At 28.5% G+C, this 23,010-nt stretch overlaps 2 protein-coding genes and 1 long non-coding RNA gene across 3 annotated transcripts in view; 1 reads left to right on the top strand and 2 right to left on the bottom strand.

The window, feature by feature from the left end:
• The window catches only part of LOC126267571 (NADH-ubiquinone oxidoreductase chain 5-like), a 54,628-nt gene that overhangs the window by 11,335 nt on the left and 20,283 nt on the right, over positions 1-23,010 (top strand). The window lies entirely within an intron of this gene.
• The window catches only part of LOC126267584 (uncharacterized), a 36,421-nt gene continuing 13,461 nt past the window's right edge, over positions 51-23,010 (bottom strand). Inside the window, exon 2 of the long non-coding RNA XR_007549043.1 lies at positions 51-833. This is a non-coding gene — a long non-coding RNA (uncharacterized LOC126267584). The remainder of the gene's footprint in view (positions 834-23,010) is intronic.
• On the bottom strand, positions 9,341-11,060 carry LOC126267572 (NADH-ubiquinone oxidoreductase chain 5-like). Its single transcript, XM_049972876.1, has one exon. It carries the CDS (start codon positions 10,291-10,293, stop codon positions 9,943-9,945), a length of 351 nt encoding a protein of 116 aa, XP_049828833.1. The 5' UTR covers positions 10,294-11,060; the 3' UTR covers positions 9,341-9,942.

Below are 23,010 nucleotides of genomic sequence, written 5' to 3' on the forward strand. Positions count from 1 at the left end.
AAATCTACATAAATGAACTCTAAATTCAACACATTAATCTGTCAAAATAGTAAATAAATTAATATTAATCAATATAACAAAAAATATTTTAACCATATGGTCCTTTCGTACTAATATGGATTAACAATCTTAGGATAGAAACCGACCTGGCTCACGCCGGTCTGAACTCAAATCATGTAAGAATTTAAAGGTCGAACAGACCTAATCATTGGGCTCCTGCACCCAAAATTTTTCTTAATCCAACATCGAGGTCGCAATCTGCTTTGTCGATATGAGCTCTCAAAAACAATTACGCTGTTATCCCTAAGGTAACTTAATCTTATGATCATAAATTATGGATCAAAATAACAAACATAAATAAATGATATAATAATGAAGAGTTTATCTATTCTTCATGTCACCCCAACAAAACATCATCATTAAATATAGAAAGACAAACAAAAAACTATATAAAAGTAAAATGTCAAGCTCTATAGGGTCTTCTCGTCCTAAAGAAGAATTTAAGCCTTTTGACTCAAAAGTTAAATTCAAAAATTTATTAAGAGACAGTTGATTTCTCGTCAAGCCATTCATTCCAGCCACTAATTAAGAGACTAATGATTATGCTACCTTTGCACGGTCAAAATACCGCGGCTCTTTAAAAATACGCTCAGTGAGCAGGCCAGACCTCAAAATATAAACAAGAGGACATGTTTTTGATAAACAGGCGGAAATCAATTTTGCCTAGTTCCTTATAATAAGTTCACAAGGTAAAAATTTCATACAAATAAATATACTAATTCTATCATTATTACAAAAATTTTAAAATTAAATTAATAATCTTAATAAAAAACCTAAAATATTTATAAAGCAAAATAAAAAATAATGAACTAAAACGTAATCTTAAAGATAGCAGGTTTAAAGCTTACTATTATATTTCTATAAAATAAATTATAGGTTATTAACTTCAAAGCTTATCCCTTAAAGAATAAATAAGTTAATATTTTTACTTAAAAAATTAAATAAAAACAAATAACTTTAAAAAATTAAATTTTTTCTTAAGAAACTAGATATCTTGGGAAACGATTAACATCTCATTTCTATAAATAATTTAATAATAATTATGATACATTAACTATAAATTATTTATAAATCAACCCAAATCGAGACAAGTAAAATAAATACTAAAATTTTGATAAACCCTGATACAAAAGGTACAATAAATAAAATCTACTTAAAAAAATTTAAAATAATATTTCATAAAACACTTACATTACCAATAAACTATAATTTAAAAAATCAATTCTATAAAATATACTAAGACAAAAATACAATAAAATTATTTATATTAAATAATTAAATAAACAAAAAATAAATATAATAAAATAAATAATCAAGATATCCTGATTTGCACAGAAAAATTTTCAGTGTAAATGAAACACTTTACTAATAAGTTATATCTAGAAACTCTTCCTAGATACACTTTCCAGTACATCTACTATGTTACGACTTATCTCATCTAAATTGAAGCTACTTTAAAATAAAATAGAATAATCAATAATGAGAGCGACGGGCGATGTGTACACATCTCAGAGCCAACATCAGTTAAATTAAATAAATTAAATTACTATCAAATGCACCTTCATTAACAGTATTTCACTATCAAATCCGTTATAAACAAAAATCTATTGTAACCCACCTCCTCTTAACTATAAGCTGCACCTTGACCTGAAATATTTTATAATTATAAATCTTGAGAATTATAACTCTAAAAAGATTCTCTGATAACGGAGATATACAAACAAATAAATTAAGTAGAGTAAATCGTGTATTATCAATCATGGGGTAGGTTCCTCTGAATGGAATGAGATACCGCCAAATTCTTTGGGTTTAAAGACCTTAACTAATAGTACCCTGGTAAATATAATTAACATTTAAAATAATAGGGTATCTAATCCTAGTTTATTATTTAAATTTCACAGATTCATAAAAAGGGCCACAAATAAATTTTAACATTTCACCTTACAAATTTATATTTCAACCCTAATAATATAAACAACTGTTTTAACCAATAATATTCACTTGTATCAATCGTATAACCGCGGCTGCTGGCACGAATTATGCCGATACTAAATCAATTGCTAAATCCAAAATCACTTGATAATTAAATCAAATTACTGCAAAAAGAACATTTAGTCTAACAAAACTTACATATAATACAAAGAAAAAGTGAATAAACAAGCAAGAATAAAACTTTTAAAAATAAAAAATAAGAAAATTTTAAATCTATTAATTCAGGAAAAAATAAAAGATTCAAATATTTAAAGAAAAAAAAAGAAAAAAACCACATACATTAACAAAAAAAAGAAACTCCCCTATGTATGACCACAACAACTTCTCTATTATATATAATTAAAGATTAATATGGAACATGTATAGCAATAAATGTATTATATTCTTTCTTATTTAATCTTTCTTTTCACTAATAAATAAAGAAAGATTAAATAATATAATAAATATATTTTATACAATTATGTAATTTAATATAATATGTTATTAATATGAATTCTTTTTTTTATATTAAGTTAACTTTCATATAAATTAGTTAAATAATCTAATTATAGGTAATTTACATAATTATAATATTATAATTATTATAATTATTTATATTAATTTTAATATTTTATATTTAAATTAATAATTTTATTTATTATATCCAATTATAATAATATTAAATATTAAATTACATATTATTATATATATTATATTATAATAACCTATTTTAAGCTAAAAACAAAAGTAGCTATAATCCTAGGTAAATAATTGCATTAAAATAATCAATTGATAATGGTAAGATGAACTTAAAATACTTTAATTTCAATTAAATGTAATATATTAATATAAATTATTTATTACATATATATATATATATAAAAAAAATAAAATGAGCAGTATAAATTAATCCTAATTAAACAAAATAATACATAAAAGAATTTCAAAAAAAAACATTCGATTTATATATTAAATAAATGAGGTGCCTGATTAAAGGGTTACCTTGATAGGGTAAATAAAGTAAATAAAATTACCTTCATTAAAATTACATAAGATAGAATTAAACTACCTCCTTTAGTATCAAAAACTAACGTGCATCATACACCTTAATGTAAAAAGGTAAGCTAAACAAGCTAATGGGTTCATACCCCATTTATAGAGGTATCAATCCTCTCCTTTTTAATGACCAACAACTCTACAAAACTCTCTTCCTATCAACATTAATGATAGGAACGATCCTGTCCATTTCATCAAATTCCTGATTTGGGGTTTGAATAGGACTTGAGATCAACTTACTTTCATTTATTCCGCTCCTAACAAGAAATAAAAATATAATAATAAATGAATCATCAATTAAATATTTTATTGTCCAAGCAATAGCATCGACAATATTATTATTTTCAATTTTGCTGATTCAAATAAAATATCCCATGGGATGGGAAACAGAATTTATCCCATCAATAATAATTAGATCTAGACTATTATTAAAGATTGGAGCTGCACCTTTCCATTTCTGATTTCCAGAAGTTATAGGAGCATCAAGATGAAATAATTGTTTAACATTAATAACATGACAAAAAATCGCCCCAATAATGGTCTTATCTTATTGTATTCAATTAAGAACTTTTATTTGAACAATTATTATCTTAAGAATTATTATTGGGGCAATAGGAGGTTTAAATCAAACATCCTTACGACAACTTTTAGCATATTCATCAATCAGACACCTAGGTTGAATAATTAGATCATTAACAGTCAGAGAAAACATCTGAGAACTATACTTCATTATTTACTCACTATTAAGATTAATTATAGTTTTATTATTTAAGCAAATAAATTTATTTTTCATAAATCAAATTTATTCAGCCAGAAATATAAAAACCGAAATTAAATTCATAATATTCTTATCTTTATTATCTTTAGGTGGACTGCCACCATTCCTTGGATTCTTACCAAAATGAATTGTAATACAATCATTAATAGAAAACAATATAACAACTATTATAACTATTATAGTTGTATTAACTACAATTACACTCTACTACTATATACGTATTAGATTCTCAGCTCTAATTATATCATACACAGAAAATTCGTGATCTATAAAGATAAAGTCCCAAAAATCAAGAATCATTCTTCCTATAACAGTAATAATTTCAACAATAGGATTGATTTCAACATCAACCTTAATTTCATTATACTAAGGACTTAAGTTAATCAAACTAATAACCTTCAAAGTTATAATTAAAAGAATAATCTTTTAGGCCTTAGTAAAATTTTACACCTCTAGAATTGCAGTCTAGAATCATAATTGAATATAAGACCTAAATATGATAAGAGAGAAAACATCTCATAAGTAGATTTACAGTCTACCACCTAAAATTCAGCCATCTTACCGCAAAAATGATTATTCTCAACAAACCATAAGGACATTGGTACTTTATACTTCATATTTGGAGCATGAGCAGGAATAGTAGGAACATCAATAAGAATACTTATTCGTGCTGAACTTGGCCAACCCGGATCTCTAATTGGGGATGACCAGATTTATAATGTTATTATTACAGCTCACGCATTCGTAATAATTTTCTTTATAGTAATACCTATTATAATTGGTGGATTTGGTAATTGACTTGTTCCACTAATAATTGGTGCACCAGATATAGCATTTCCACGAATAAATAATATAAGTTTTTGATTACTACCACCTTCACTAACCCTTCTTCTTACATCTTCTATAGTAGATAATGGTGCTGGTACAGGATGAACAGTTTACCCTCCTCTAGCAGGAGCTATTGCACACGGGGGTGCATCTGTAGATCTAGCAATTTTTTCACTGCACTTAGCAGGTGTATCATCTATTCTTGGTGTAGTGAATTTCATTACAACAGCAATTAATATACGATCAGAAAGTATAACTTTAGATCAAACACCTTTATTTGTATGATCTGTAGCTATTACAGCATTACTTCTCCTTCTTTCACTTCCAGTTTTAGCAGGAGCTATTACTATATTATTAACAGATCGAAATTTAAATACATCATTCTTTGACCCTGCAGGAGGGGGTGACCCAATTCTATATCAACATCTATTTTGATTCTTTGGACACCCAGAAGTTTATATTTTAATTCTACCGGGGTTCGGAATTATTTCACATATTGTATGTCAAGAAAGAGGAAAAATTGAATCATTTGGAACATTAGGTATAATTTATGCTATACTATCAATTGGACTAATAGGATTTATTGTATGAGCACATCATATATTTACAGTAGGAATGGATGTTGACACACGAGCATATTTTACATCAGCAACAATAATTATTGCTGTACCTACAGGACTTAAGGTATTTAGATGATTAGCTACATTATATGGAACTAAATTCAAGTTCAATCCACCATTATTATGAGCTCTAGGATTTATTTTCCTATTTACAATTGGTGGATTAACAGGATTAGTATTAGCAAATTCATCACTTGATATTGTATTACATGATACATATTATGTAGTAGCCCACTTTCATTATGTATTATCTATAGGAGCAGTATTTGCAATTATAGGAGGTGTCATTCAATGATATCCACTATTTACAGTATTAACTATAAATAATACATGATTAAAAATCCAATTTACAATTATATTCATTGGAGTAAATTTAACATTCTTTCCTCAACACTTCCTAGGATTAGCAGGAATACCTCGACGATACTCTGACTACCCAGACGCATATACATCATGAAACGTAGTATCAAGAATTGGGTCTACAATTTCTATTGTAGGAATCATTATATTCATTGTAATTATATGAGAAAGAATGATTACAAACCGAGCAATTATATTTAGAGCTAACATAAGAAGATCAACAGAATGACTACAAAATAACCCTCCTGCAGAACATAGTTACTCAGAATTACCATTAATCTCTAGATTCTAATATGGCAGATTAGTGCAGTAGATTTAAGCTCTACAAATAAAGGTTTGACTTTTTATTAGAATATATTTATTAATGGCAACATGATCAAATTTATCTCTTCAAGATGGAGCTTCACCATTAATGGAGCAATTATCATTCTTTCATGATCATACTATGGTCGTATTATTATTAATTACAGTAATTGTAGGTTATGCCCTAAGTTATATATTATTTATTGCCTATACTAACCGTAATATACTTCATGGACATTTAATTGAAACAATCTGAACAGCTTTACCAGCAATTACATTAATTTTTATTGCCCTTCCATCATTACGACTATTATATTTACTTGATGATTCAGTAGATGCAATAATTACAATTAAAACCATTGGACGACAATGATATTGAAGATATGAATATTCAGACTTCATAGACGTAGAATTTGACACTTATATAACACCAGAACAAGACCTAGAAAATGATGGATTCCGACTACTAGATGTAGATAACCGAACCATCCTCCCAATAAATACAGAAGTACGAGTATTAACAAGAGCATCAGATGTTCTACACTCATGAGCAGTTCCTGCATTAGGGGTTAAAATTGATGCAACGCCAGGTCGGTTAAATCAAGGAACATTCACAATAAATCGACCTGGATTATTCTTTGGACAATGCTCAGAAATCTGTGGAGCAAACCACAGATTTATCCCAATTGTAATTGAAAGAACTTCAGTAAATTTATTTATTAAGTGATTATCTAAGATAATTTAAGGAGTTAGTTAAAATAAATAACATTAGAGTGTCAATCTAAAGTAACTAAAAAAATTAGTACACCTTGAAATTCATCAGATGACTGAAAGTAAGTAATGGTCTCTTAAACCAAATAATAGTAAATTAACGACTACTTCTGATGGGGAAATTATATCCAAATCCCTCAAATATCCCCTCTTATATGATTCTCACTATTCATTATATTTTCAGCTACATTAATCTTGTTTAATCAAATAAACTTCTTCTCATTTAAACCTAACCTTATTAAAAGAGCAGAAAAAGGAACAATTGAAATAAAAAACTTAAATTGAAAATGATAACAAATCTATTCTCAACATTTGACCCATCAACTAACATCTTTAATTTATCATTAAATTGAACTAGAACATTTCTAGGACTATTATTAATCCCATCACTATTTTGACTTACACCATCACGAATTAACATTATCTGAAATAAACTAAATTTAACCTTACATAATGAATTTAAAACACTTCTTGGACCGAAATCATTTAATGGAACCACATTCATTTTCATCTCAATTTTTATTATAATATTATTTAACAATTTCATAGGATTATTCCCTTATATTTTTACTAGAACAAGACATTTAGCATTAACATTTGCAATTGCCCTACCTATATGGCTAAGATTTATATTATTTGGATGAATTAACCATACTAATCATATATTTACACACCTTGTACCACAAGGTACACCGCCTGCATTAATATCATTTATAGTACTAATTGAAAGAATTAGTAATGTTATTCGACCAGGTACATTAGCAGTACGGTTGGCAGCAAATATAATTGCAGGACACTTATTATTAACCTTATTAGGAAACACAGGACCATCTATAGCAATAAACTTAATCTCATTACTAATTATTGGACAAATACTTCTATTAATTCTAGAATCAGCAGTAGCAATAATTCAAGCCTATGTTTTCTCAATTCTAAGAACTCTATATTCTAGAGAAGTATATTAAACCTATGTTAACAACTCACTCAAACCACCCATTCCACTTAGTAGACTATAGACCTTGACCATTAACAGGAGCAATTGGAGCAATAGTCCTAGTATCAGGACTAGCAAAATGATTCCACCTATTTAATATTAACTTATTCATAATTGGATTTGGAATTACCCTACTAACTATAATTCAATGATGACGAGATGTAGTACGAGAAGGAACATATCAAGGATTACATACAGGATTTGTATCAATTGGATTACGATGAGGAATAATTTTATTTATTGCATCAGAGGTATTATTTTTCGTTTCTTTTTTTTGAGCATTCTTTAGAAGAAGATTAGCACCAACAATTGAACTAGGAATACTATGACCTCCAATAGGAATTCAACCCTTTAACCCTATACAAATTCCATTACTTAATACAGCTATTCTTTTAGCATCAGGAGTAACAGTAACATGAGCACATCATAGTTTAATGGAATCTAATCATACTCAAGCACTACAAGGATTATTCTTCACAGTGTTATTAGGACTATACTTTACAATACTTCAAGCATATGAATATTGAGAAGCACCTTTTACCATTGCAGATGCAGTTTATGGATCAACATTCTTTGTTGCAACAGGATTCCATGGTTTACACGTAATTATTGGAACAATCTTTTTATCAACATGTCTACTTCGACACTCAATAAATCAATTTTCACCAAGACATCACTTTGGATTTGAAGCAGCAGCATGATACTGACACTTCGTAGACGTAGTATGATTATTCTTATATATCTCTCTTTATTGATGAGGTAGATAATTGTTTTTCTAGTATAAATAGTACATTTGACTTCCAATCAGAAAGCTTGATATAAATCAAGAAAAACAATTCTAATTCTATCAACAAGAGTTTTCATTAGATTTATTATTCCAATAATTGTTATAATCCTGGCAACAACACTATCAAAAAAATTAATTAATGATCGAGAAAAAAGATCACCATTTGAATGTGGGTTTGATCCAAAAAGATCAGCACGAATACCATTCTCAATACGATTCTTCCTAATCGCAGTAATCTTTTTAATTTTTGATGTAGAAATTGCACTAATTCTACCAATTGTAATTATTTTTAAAACTTCAGACATTATAATCTGAACAGTATCAACAATATTTTTTATTCTAGTTCTATTAGGAGGACTATACCATGAATGAAACCAAGGAGCATTACAATGAGCAGAATAAAGGGTTGTAGTTAAATATAACATTTGGGTTGCATTCAAAAAGTATTGATATTATCAATCAACCTTAAATAGAATAAGAAGCGAAATATTGCAGTCAGTTTCGACCTGGAAGATTGGTATGTACTACCCTTATTCTTATTAATTGAAGCCAAAAAGAGGCGTATTACTGTTAATAATATAATTGAACTATAATAGTTCCAATTAAGGAAATGTAAAGCCAATATGAAAGCTGCTAACTTTTTATATTAGCGGTTAAACTCCGTTAACATTTCTAAAATTTATATAGTTTAAATAAAACATTACATTTTCACTGTAAAAATAATATATCTATATTTATAAATACTTAAAAGTAAAAATACTTCCTTAACATCTTCAGTGTCACGCTCTAATTATAAGCTATTTAAGTAAACGAAAAACAATATTACCAAAATAAATATTCAAAAAATAAAAGTTAAAAGATAAATCTTGAAATTAGAATCATATCAACCTTGAATATAACCAATTAAATAAATAAATAATCTATATAAACCTTGACCACCAAGTAATTCACCTCAACCATAATCAAATGACTTAGATGAATAATAACCTATTTTTAAAGGAATATATCTAATAAACTTAGTTGAAAGAAAAGGTATAAATCATATAGAACCAGCAAATCTAACAAAAGAAAGTATACTTAAAGAAAATAAATTGTGAGAAAAATCAAAATTAGAAATAAGATAACCTAAATAAGCACCTAAAATAACAACTGTAATAGTTAAAAACTTTAAATAATAAGGTAAAGCAATCACATGAGGAATAGGAAAAATTAATCAAGATAAAAGACTACCACCAAAAACAGCAACAAACAATAGACCAATTATTCCAAATGAAATATAATAACCCTTATCATCAAAAGAAAATCTAGAATAAAAATTATTATCACCAGATATTGAATAATAAAACAAACGAAAAGAATAAGAAGCAGTTAAACCAGTAGAAAAAAAATAAAGAAAAAAAATTAAACAATTAATTCATCTTAAACAAACCATCTCAAGAATTAAATCCTTTGAATAAAATCCCGCTAAAAAAGGTATTCCACACAAAGATAAACTAGAAACATTAAAACAAACTGAAGTTAAAGGTATGAAATTAACAATTGATCCTATAAAACGAATATCCTGAGAATCCTTCAAATTATGAATTATTGAACCTGCACATATAAATAATAATGCCTTAAATAAAGCATGAGCCAATAAATGAAAAAATGCAAGCTTTGGATAACCTATAGCCAAAATTCTTATTATTAAACCAAGTTGTCTTAAAGTAGAAAGAGCAATAATCTTCTTTAAATCAAACTCAAAATTAGCGCCCAATCCAGCCATAAATATAGTTATACAACCAATTAAAAGTAAAAATCAACCACAATTATAAGTATCCAATATTGGTCTAAAACGAATTAATAAATAAACACCAGCAGTAACAAGAGTAGAAGAATGAACTAAAGCAGAAACAGGAGTAGGAGCTGCTATAGCAGCAGGAAGTCATGAAGAGAAAGGAATCTGAGCTCTCTTAATTATAGCTGCTAAAACAATTAATATAGTAATGAGCTTTATTTCAAAAGAATTAGAAATAAAATCATAATAATAAATATAATTTCAACCACCAAAATTTAACATTCATGCAATAGAAATTAAAATAGCAACATCACCAATACGATTAGAAAGTGCAGTTAATATACCAGCACTATAAGATTTTACATTTTGATAATAAATAACTAAACAATAAGAAACTAAACCTAAACCATCTCAACCTAATAAAATTCTAATTAAATTAGGACTAATAATTAAAAAACCTATAGAAAGAATAAATATTAAAACAATAATAATAAAACGATTTATATTCTTTTCACCAGATATATAATCCTCTCTATAATAAATAACCAAAGAAGAAATATATATAACAAAAGATATAAAAATAAGAGATATTCAATCCAAAATTAAAGTTATAACAACTATAGAACCATTTAAATTGAAAAGCTCTCACTCAACAAAAACTCTATAATCAATTATTAAATAATAAATACCTAAAATAAAAATTATAGTTCTCGAAATAAACAAAGAAAAAAAACTCAAAGAACAAATAGAAAATAAATTCACGGCCTAAGATGAAACACTTCATATCATTGATTCCACAAAACAATATTTTTAATTAAAATACTTAAGCAAACTAAACAAAGAAATATTCACCCTTTAAACAGAGAATATTTAAAGGCAATCAATGTAAAAGTAAAAGATGATATTCACGAAAATAACCAAGAGAACAAGTATAAACACCAGAATAATAATTCCCATGCTGAGAATAAGAATATATATACAAAGTATAAACAGCTCTAAAAAAAGATAAAAAAATCAAAGCAAAGAATCTAAAAGAAGATCAAGATATAATTCTATTTAATAATCTAATTTCACCTACCAAATTTAAAGAAGGAGGAGCAGCCATATTTGATGATCTTAAAAGAAACCATCATAAAGCCATTCTTGGCATCAAATTAATTATACCCTTGTTAATTAATAATCTTCGTCTACCTAAACGTTCATAAATAATATTAGATAAACAAAATAAACCAGAAGGCCTCGGGAAAGTGCGGGATGGGCTGCAATGTCAAAGGGTGCTTGGCAATTACAGGACGTGCTTGGATCAAGGAACAGTCGGAATTATAGTTGTAAACTGTTGTAGTTGCGCTGGAAAAGTCCCTGAGCTTCAAGCGCTAATAGAAAGCACAGAAGCGGATATCGTTATAGGTACAGAAAGCTGGCTAAAGCCTGAAATAAGTTCTGCAGAAATTTTTACGAAGTCTCAGACGGTGTTCAGGAAAGATAGATTAGGCAGAATTGGTGGTGGAGTGTTGGTGTCTGTCAGTAGTGGTTTATCTTGTAGTGAAGTCGAAGTAGATACTCTGTGCGAATTGGTGTGGGTGGAGGTTATACTTAACAGCCGAATTAAGTTAATAATTGGCTCCTTCTACCGACCCCCAGACTCCGATGATACAGTTGCGGAACAGTTCAGAGAAAGTTTGAGTCTCGTAACAAATAAATACCCCACTCATACGGTTATAGTTGGTGGGGACTTCAACCTACCCTCGGTATGTTGGCAAAAATACTTGTTCAAAACCGGTGGTAGGCACAAAACGTCTTCCGAGATTGTCCTAAATGCATTCTCCGAAAATTATTTAGAGCAGTTAGTCCACGAACCCACGCGAATTGTAAATGGTTGCGAAAACACACTTGACCTCTTGGCCACAAACAATCCAGAGCTGATAGAGAGCATCATGACTGATACAGGGATTAGTGATCACAAGGTCATTGTAGCTAGGCTCAATACCATATCTTCCAAATCCATCAGAAACAAACGCAAAATAATTTTATTTAAAAAAGCGGATAAAGTACCACTAGAAGCCTTCCTAAAAGACAATTTCCATTCCTTCCGAACTGACTATGCGAATGTAGACGAGATGTGGCTCAAATTCAAAGATATTGTAGCAACAGCAATTGAGATATTCATACCTCATAAATTGGTAAGAGATGGAACGGATCCCCCGTGGTACACAAAAAAGGTCCGAACGCTGTTGCAGAGGCAACGGAAAAAGCATGCGAAGTTCAGAAGAACGCGAAATCCTGAAGATGGGCTAAAATTTACAGACGCGCGAAATTTGGCACGTACTTCGATGCGAGATGCCTTTAATAGGTTCCACAACGAAACATTGTCTCGAAATTTGGTAGAAAATCCGAAGAAATTCTGGTCGTATGTAAAGTACACAAGCGGCAAGACGCAGTCAATACCTTCGCTGCGCAGTGCCGATGGTACTGTTATCGACGACTGCGCCGCTAAAGCGGAGTTATTGAACGCAGTTTTCCGAAATTCCTTCACCAGGGAAGACGAATGGAATATTCCAGAATTTGAAACACGAACATCTGCTAGCATGAGTTTCTTAGAAGTAGATACCTTAGGGGTTGCGAAGCAACTCAAATCGCTTGATACGGGCAAGTCTTCAGGTCCAGATTGTATACCGATTAGGTTCCTTTCAGATTACGCTGATACTATAGCTCCCTACTTAGCACTCATATACAACCGCTCGCTCACCGATAGATCTGTACCTACAGATTGGAAAATTGCGCAGGTCGCACCAGTGTTCAAGAAGGGTAGTAGGAGTAATCCATTTAACTACAGACCTATATCATTGACGTCGGTTTGCAGTAGGGTTTTGGAGCATATACTGTATTCAAACATTATGAATCACCTCGAAGGGAACGATCTATTGACACGTAATCAGCATGGCTTCAGAAAACATCGCTCTTGTGCAACGCAGCTAGCTCTTTATTCTCACGAAGTAATGGCCGCTATCGACAGGGGATCTCAAGTTGATTCCGTATTTCTAGATTTCCGGAAAGCTTTTGACACCGTTCCTCACAAGCGACTTCTAATCAAGCTGCGGAGCTATGGGGTATCGTCTCAGTTGTGCGACTGGATTCGTGATTTCCTGTCAGGAAGGTCACAGTTCGTAGTAATAGACGGCAAATCATCGAGTAAAACTGAAGTGATATCAGGTGTTCCCCAGGGAAGCGTCCTGGGACCTCTACTGTTCCTGATCTATATAAATGACCTGGGTGACAATCTGAGCAGTTCTCTTAGGTTGTTCGCAGATGATGCTGTAATTTACCGTCTAGTAAGGTCATCCGAAGACCAGTATCAGCTGCAAAGCGATTTAGAAAAGATAGCTGTATGGTGTGTCAGGTGGCAGTTGACGCTAAATAACGAAAAGTGTGAGATGATTCACATGAGTTCCAAAAGAAATCCGTTGGAATTCGATTACTCGATAAATAGTACAATTCTCAAGGCTGTCAATTCAACTAAGTACCTGGGTGTTAAAATTACAAACAACTTCAGTTGGAAGGACCACATAGATAATATTGTCGGGAAGGCGAGCCAAAGGTTGCGTTTCATGGGCAGGACACTTAGAAGATGCAACAAGTCCACTAAAGAGACAGCTTACACTACACTCGTTCGTCCTCTGTTAGAATATTGCTGCGCGGTGTGGGATCCTTACCAGGTGGGATTGACGGAGGACATCGAGAGGGTGCAAAGAAGGGCAGCTCGTTTTGTATTATCGCGTTATAGGGGAGAGAGTGTGGCAGATATGATACACGAGTTGGGATGGAAGTCATTACAGCATAGACGTTTTTCGTCGCGGCGAGACCTTTTTACGAAATTTCAGTCACCAACTTTCTCTTCCGAATGCGAAAATATTTTGTTGAGCCCAACCTACATAGGTAGGAATGATCATCAAAATAAAATAAGAGAAATCAGAGCTCGAACAGAATGGTTTAGGTGTTCGTTTTTCCCGCTCGCTGTTCGGGAGTGGAATAGTAGAGAGATAGTATGATTGTGGTTCGATGAACCCTCTGCCAAGCACTTAAATGTGAATTGCAGAGTAGTCATGTAGATGTAGAAGAACATAAACCATGACCAACCATTAGAGAAAGAGAACCTACACAACCTCATCAATTCATAGTCATCAATTCACCAATAACCATTCTTATATGAGCAACAGAAGAATATGCAATTAAAGACTTTAAATCAACCTGACGAAAACAAATAAATCTTACAATAACACCCCCAGATAAACCTAAAGACAATCAAAAATAATTAAACTTTAAACCCAAATAAGAAATAACCTTTATAACACGAAAAATACCATAACCACCTAACTTTAATAAAACACCAGCAAGAATTATTCTACCTGAAATAGGGGCCTCTACATGAGCCTTAGGAAGTCATAAATGAACCAAAAACATAGGTATCTCAACTAAAAAAGCCAAAATTATAAATACATAAAACATAAAATAATAAGAACCAAAATCAACCAATAAAGGAAAATATAAAGTATTAGAAAAATCATAAACCTTAAATAAAACTAATAATAAAGGTAATCTAGCAACCAAAGTATAAAAAATTAAATAAACACCAGCCTGCAAACGCTCAGGTTGATAACCCCAACCCAAAATTAAAAGTAAAGTAGGAACTAATCTAGCCTCAAAAAAAATATAAAAAGAAAGAAGACTTAATCTAGCAAATGAACAATAAAGCATAATTATTAAAATCAAAACCATAAAAACAAAAAAATTAGAATGATATGAACTTAAATAAACTGAACCTCTAGCAGTGATTATTAAAGAACAAATCCAAAAACTAAGTAAAATTAAACTAAAAGAAAAATAATCAATACCAAAATAATATCTAATTATATTCAAATCAGCATATGAATAAACACAAATTATAAAAACAAAACCCGACAGAAACATTAAAGAATGAACCAACCATCAACAATTATTTAATAAACAAAGAGGGATCAAAAAAATAGTTATAAATAAATACTTTAACATAAAGATAACCAAAAGAATTAAAAAAATCATTACCATGAGAACGAATTATTGAAACTAAAATAGAAAGACCTAAAGCACCCTCACAAACAGAAAAAACTAAAAAAATAACAGGAAAAAAATAATCATAATCAAACTCAATAAGAAAAACAATAACTAACATAAATAAAGAAAGAACAATATATTCTAATCTCAAAAGAACCATTAATAAATGTTTACGTTTAGAAGAAAAAACATAAACACCAGCAAAATAAATCAATAAAGAAGTAAAAATAGAGAATATAAACATTAGTTTTAATAGTTTAAAAAAAACGCCGGTCTTGTAAACCGGAAATAAGTCCAGCCCCCACTTTTAAAACTTCAGAGGTGGAAAAGCTTCCATCATCGGTCCCCAAAACCGGTATTTTAAATAAACTAACCCCTGAAATGATCAAAATAATAATTATATCATTATCAAATGTAATAAATATTAATTTTATTAAATTAAGACACCCAATATCAATAATGCTTTTTATTATCCTTCATACCTTCCTAGTTGGATTAATAACAGGAACAATAATAGACAGATATTGATTATCATATATTTTATTTTTAACATTTCTTGGTGGTATACTAGTATTATTTATTTACATTACAAGAATTGCATCAAACGAAATATTTCAGCCTAAATCAATCACTATAATTATTACATTAATAATGTGAGTATTTATCATATTAATATTAATTATTCTAGATATAACTATATTTATAGACTTTTTCAAAAACACCGAAACTATAAATATTGATAATTCAATCAATTATCAAGAAATAACAATATCTTTAGAAAAATTATATAATAGACCAACATTCATTACTACAATAATAATAATAATTTATTTATTTTTAGCACTACTAGCAGTTGTTAAAATCACCAATATTAATCAGGGACCTATTCGTAAAATGAGATAATTACTAATGAATAAACCCTTACGATTAAGACATCCTTTAATTAAAATTATTAATAACTCTTTAATTGACTTACCTGCCCCAACAAATATTTCATTTTGATGAAATTTTGGATCCCTATTAGGGTTATGTTTGGTAATTCAAATCGTAACTGGACTATTTTTAGCTATACATTATACATCGAATATTGAAATAGCATTCAGTAGTGTAGTACACATCTGCCGAGACGTAAATAATGGTTGAATTATCCGAACCTTACACGCAAATGGAGCATCTATATTTTTTATTTGTATTTACTTACATGTAGGACGGGGAATTTACTATGGATCTTATATATATATACATACCTGAATAATTGGTACAGTGATTTTATTTTTAGTTATAGCAACTGCATTTATAGGATATGTCTTACCCTGAGGCCAAATATCTTTTTGAGGTGCAACAGTAATTACTAATTTATTATCAGCAATCCCATACTTAGGAACAGATTTAGTCCAATGAGTATGAGGAGGATTCGCTGTTGATAATGCAACATTAAATCGATTCTTCACATTCCATTTTGTATTACCATTTATTATTGCTGCTATAGCAGCAATTCATTTATTTTTTCTTCACCAAACAGGATCTAATAATCCTCTTGGACTAAATGGAGATATTGAAAAAATTCCATTCCATCCATACTTTAGCTTTAAGGATTCTATTACATTTGTAATAATAACATCATTATTAATTATACTATGTTTAATTAATCCTTACCTATTAGGAGATCCAGATAACTTTGTACCTGCCAACCCATTAGTAACACCAGTTCACATTCAACCAGAATGATATTTCCTATTTGCATATGCAATTCTACGATCTATCCCTAATAAGTTAGGAGGTGTTATTGCATTATTTTTATCAATTAGAATCTTAATAATTTTACCATTTTATAATAAAACACCATTCCGAGGCATTCAATTTTACCCTATTAATCAAATTTTATTCTGAATTATAGTAGTTGTTGTATGCTTACTAACGTGAATTGGTAAACGACCTGTTGAAGAACCTTATATTATAACAGGTCAAATCTTAACAATTATTTACTTCACATATTTCTTAATTAATGTCCATGTCGCAAACGCATGAGATAAATTAATTAAGGAATAAAGTTAATTAGCTTAGGAAAAGCATATGTTTTGAAAACATAAAATTAGAAGTTTAACTCTTCTATTAACTTTTCTCAAAAAATTTCACTAAACAAATGAGATAAATAAAATCTTTAAACCAACAAAGAAAATAAAAAAATTCAAAGATAAAGGTAAAAAACTTTTTCAAGCTAAGTACATTAATTTATCATAACGGAACCGTGGTAATGTTCCACGAACCCAAATAAAACCAAAAGATATAATAGCAAGCTTAATAAAAAATATAAAAGAATAAAAATCACCGCCCAAAAAAATTAAAGCCAATAACATTCTTATGAAGACAATTCTAGTATATTCAGCTAAAAAAATTAAAGTAAAACCACCCGCACCATACTCAATATTAAATCCTGAAACTAACTCAGATTCCCCTTCAGCAAAATCAAAAGGAGTACGATTAGTTTCAGCTAAGCAAGAAGCAAAACAAGCTAAAGCTAAAGGAAAAGAAATAATAATAAATCAACAATAAAGCTGATAGTTTATAAAATCAAACACATTAAAACTACCAATTAAAATAATTAAAGACAATAAAATTAAAGCTAAACTAACTTCATAAGAAATTGTTTGAGCAACAGAACGAAGAGAACCTAATAATGAATAATTTGAATTAGAAGATCAACCAGCAATTATAACAGTATAAACACCTAATCTAGTACAACATAAAAAAAATAAAAATCCATAAGAAAAAGAACACATATAAGTTAAATAAGGAAAAATTACTCAAACGGCTAAAGAAATCATTAAATTAAAAACAGGGGAAAATAATAAAGTAGGTAATTAGATATAATAGGAATTGGCTGCTCCTTACAAATTAACTTAATAGCATCTCTAAATGGCTGAGGAATTCCAACAAAACCTACCTTATTTGGACCCTTTCGAATCTGAATATAACCTACAACCTTACGCTCTAATAAAGTTAAAAAGGCAACACTAATTAAAACACAAATAACCAATAAAAGAAAATTCAAAATAAATATAAATAAATCATAAAGTATCAATACTATTTGTAGAAAAAATCTACATAAATGAATTCTAAATTCAACACATTAATCTGTCAAAATAGTAAATAAATTAATATTAATCAATATAACAAAAAATATTTTAACCATATGGTCCTTTCGTACTAATATGGATTAACAATCTTAGGATAGAAACCGACCTGGCTCACGCCGGTCTGAACTCAGATCATGTAAGAATTTGAAGGTCGAACAGACCTAATCATTGGGCTCCTGCACCCAAAATTTTTCTTAATCCAACATCGAGGTCGCAATCTGCTTTGTCGATATGAGCTCTCAAAAACAATTACGCTGTTATCCCTAAGGTAACTTAATCTTATGATCATAAATTATGGATCAAAATAACAAACATAAATAAATGATATAATAATGAAGAGTTTATCTATTCTTCATGTCACCCCAACAAAACATCATCATTAAATATAGAAAGACAAACAAAAAACTATATAAAAGTAAAATGTCAAGCTCTATAGGGTCTTCTCGTCCTAAAGAAGAATTTAAGCCTTTTGACTCAAAAGTTAAATTCAAAAATTTATTAAGAGACAGTTGATTTCTCGTCAAGCCATTCATTCCAGCCACTAATTAAGAGACTAATGATTATGCTACCTTTGCACAGTCAAAATACCGCGGCTCTTTAAAAATACGCTCAGTGAGCAGGCCAGACCTCAAAATATAAACAAGAGGACATGTTTTTGATAAACAGGCGGAAATCAATTTTGCCTAGTTCCTTATAATAAGTTCACAAGGTAAAAATTTCATACAAATAAATATACTAATTCTATCATTATTACAAAAATTTTAAAATTAAATTAATAATCTTAATAAAAAACCTAAAATATTTATAAAATCAAAATAAAAAATAATGAACTAAAACGTAATCTTAAAGATAGCTGGTTTAAAGCTTACTATTATATTTCTATAAAATAAATTATAGGTTATTAACTTCAAAGCTTATCCCTTAAAGAATAAATAAGTTAATATTTTTACTTAAAAAATTAAATAAAAACAAATAACTTTAAAAAACTAAATTTTTTCTTAAGAAACTAGATATCTTGGGAAACGATTAACATCTCATTTCTATAAATAATTTAATAATAATTATGATACATTAACTATAAATTATTTATAAATCAACCCAAATCGAGACAAGTAAAATAAATACTAAAATTTTGATAAACCCTGATACAAAAGGTACAATAAATAAAATCTACTTAAAAAAATGTAAAATAATATTTCATAAAACACTTACATTACCAATGAACTATAATTTAAAAAATCAATTCTATAAAATATACTAAGACAAAAATACAATAAAATTATTTATATTAAATAATTAAATAAACAAAAATTAAATATAATAAAATAAATAATCAAGATATCCTGATTTGCACAGAAAAATTTTCAGTGTAAATGAAACACTTTACTAATAAGTTATATCTTGAAACTCTTCCTAGATACACTTTCCAGTACATCTACTATGTTACGACTTATCTCATCTAAATTGAAGCTACTTTAAAATAAAATAGAATAATCAATAATGAGAGCGACGGGCGATGTGTACAAATCTCAGAGCCAATATCAGTTAAATTAAATAAATTTAATTACTATCAAATCCACCTTCATTAACAGTATTTCACAATCAAATCCGTTATAAACAAAAATCTATTGTAACCCACCTCCTCTTAACTATAAGCTGCACCTTGACCTGAAATATTTTATAATTATAAATCTTGAGAATTATAACTCTAAAAAGATTCTCTGATAACGGAGATATACAAACAAATAAATTAAGTAGAGTAAATCGTGTATTATCAATCATGGGGTAGGTTCCTCTGAATGGAATGAGATACCGCCAAATTCTTTGGGTTTAAGGACCTTAACTAATAGTACCCTGGTAAATATAATTAACATTTAAAATAATAGGGTATCTAATCCTAGTTTATTATTTAAATTTCACAGATTCATAAAAAGGGCCACAAATAAATTTTAACATTTCACCTTACAAATTTATATTTCAACCCTAATAATATAAACAACTGTTTTAACCAATAATATTCACTTGTATCAATCGTATAACCGCGGCTGCTGGCACGAATTATGCCGATACTAAATCAATTGCTAAATCCAAAATCACTTGATAATTAAATCAAATTACTGCAAAAAGAACATTTAGTCTAACAAAACTTACATATAATACAAAGAAAAAGTGAATAAACAAGCAAGAATAAAACTTTTAAAAATAAAAAATAAGAAAATTTTAAATCTATTAATTCAGGAAAAAATAAAAGATTCAAATATTTAAAGAAAAAAAAAAGAAAAAAACCACAAACATTAACCAAAAAAAAAGAAACGCCCCTATGTATGACCACAACAACTTCTCTATTATATATAATTAAAGATTAATATGGAACATGTATAGCAATAAATGTATTATATTCTTTCTTATTTAATCTTTCTTTTCACTAATAAATAAAGAAAGATTAAATAATATAATAAATATATTTTATACAATTATGTAATTTAATATAATATGTTATTAATATGAATTCTTTTTTTTATATTAAGTTAACTTTCATATATATTAGTTAAATAATCTAATTATAGATAATTTACATAATTATATTATTATAATTAATATAATTATTTATATTAATTATAATATTTTATATTTAAATTAATAATTTTATTTATTATATCTAATTATAATAATATTAAATATTAAATTACATATTATTATATATATTATATTATAATAACCTATTTTAAGCTAAAAACATAAGTAGCTATAATCCTAGGTAAATAATTGCATTAAAATAATCAATTGATAATGGTAAGATGAACTTATAATACTTTAATTTCAATTAAATGTAATATATTAATATAAATTATTTATTATATATATATATATATATAAAAATAAAATGAGCAGGATAAATTAATCCTAATTAAACAAAATAATACATAAAAGAATTTCAAAAAAAACTTTCGATTTATATATTAAATAAATGAAGTGCCTGATGAAAGGGTTACCTTGATAGGGTAAATAAAGTAAATAAAATTACCTTCATTAAAATTACATAAGATAGAATTAAACTACCTCCTTTAGTATCAAAAGCTAACGTGCATCATACACCTTAATGTAAAAAGGTAAGCTAAACAAGCTAATGGGTTCATACCCCATTTATAGAGGTATCAATCCTCTCCCTTTTAATGACCAACAACTCTACAAAACTTCTCTTCCTACCAACATTAATGATAGGAACGATCCTGTCCATTTCATCAAATTCCTGATTTGGGGTTTGAATAGGACTTGAGATCAACTTACTTTCATTTATTCCGCTCCTAACAAGAAATAAAAATATAATAATAAATGAATCATCAATTAAATATTTTATTGTCCAAGCAATAGCATCGACAATATTATTATTTTCAATTTTGCTGATTCAAATAAAATATCCCATGGGATGGGAAACAGAATTTATCCCATCAATAATAATTAGATCTAGACTATTATTAAAGATTGGAGCTGCACCTTTCCATTTCTGATTTCCTGAAGTTATAGGAGCATCAAGATGAAATAATTGTTTAACATTAATAACATGACAAAAAATCGCCCCAATAATGGTCTTATCTTATTGTATTCAATTAAGAACTTTTATTTGAACAATTATTATCTTAAGAATTATTATTGGGGCAATAGGAGGTTTAAATCAAACATCCTTACGACAACTTTTAGCATATTCATCAATCAGACACCTAGGTTGAATAATTAGATCATTAACAGTCAGAGAAAACATCTGAGAACTATACTTCATTATTTACTCACTATTAAGATTAATTATAGTTTTATTATTTAAGCAAATAAATTTATTTTTCATAAATCAAATTTATTCAGCCAGAAATATAAAAACCGAAATTAAATTCATAATATTCTTATCTTTATTATCTTTAGGTGGACTACCACCATTCCTTGGATTCTTACCAAAATGAATTGTAATACAATCATTAATAGAAAACAATATAACAACTATTATAGTTGTATTAACTACAATTACACTCTACTACTATATACGTATTAGATTCTCAGCTCTAATTATATCATACACAGAAAATTCGTGATCTATAAAGATAAAGTCCCAAAAATCAAGAATCATTCTTCCTATAACAGTAATAATTTCAACAATAGGATTGATTTCAACATCAACCTTAATTTCATTATACTAAGGACTTAAGTTAATCAAACTAATAACCTTCAAAGTTATAATTAAAAGAATAATCTTTTAGGCCTTAGTAAAATTTTACACCTCTAGAATTGCAGTCTAGAATCATAATTGAATATAAGACCTAAATATGATAAGAGAGAAAACATCTCATAAGTAGATTTACAGTGTACCACCTAAAATTCAGCCATCTTACCGCAAAAATGATTATTCTCAACAAACCATAAGGACATTGGTACTTTATACTTCATATTTGGAGCATGAGCAGGAATAGTAGGAACATCAATAAGAATACTT

This window comes from Schistocerca gregaria, chromosome 4 (genome assembly GCF_023897955.1).
Source record: "Schistocerca gregaria isolate iqSchGreg1 chromosome 4, iqSchGreg1.2, whole genome shotgun sequence".
NCBI lineage: Eukaryota > Metazoa > Arthropoda > Insecta > Orthoptera > Acrididae > Schistocerca > Schistocerca gregaria.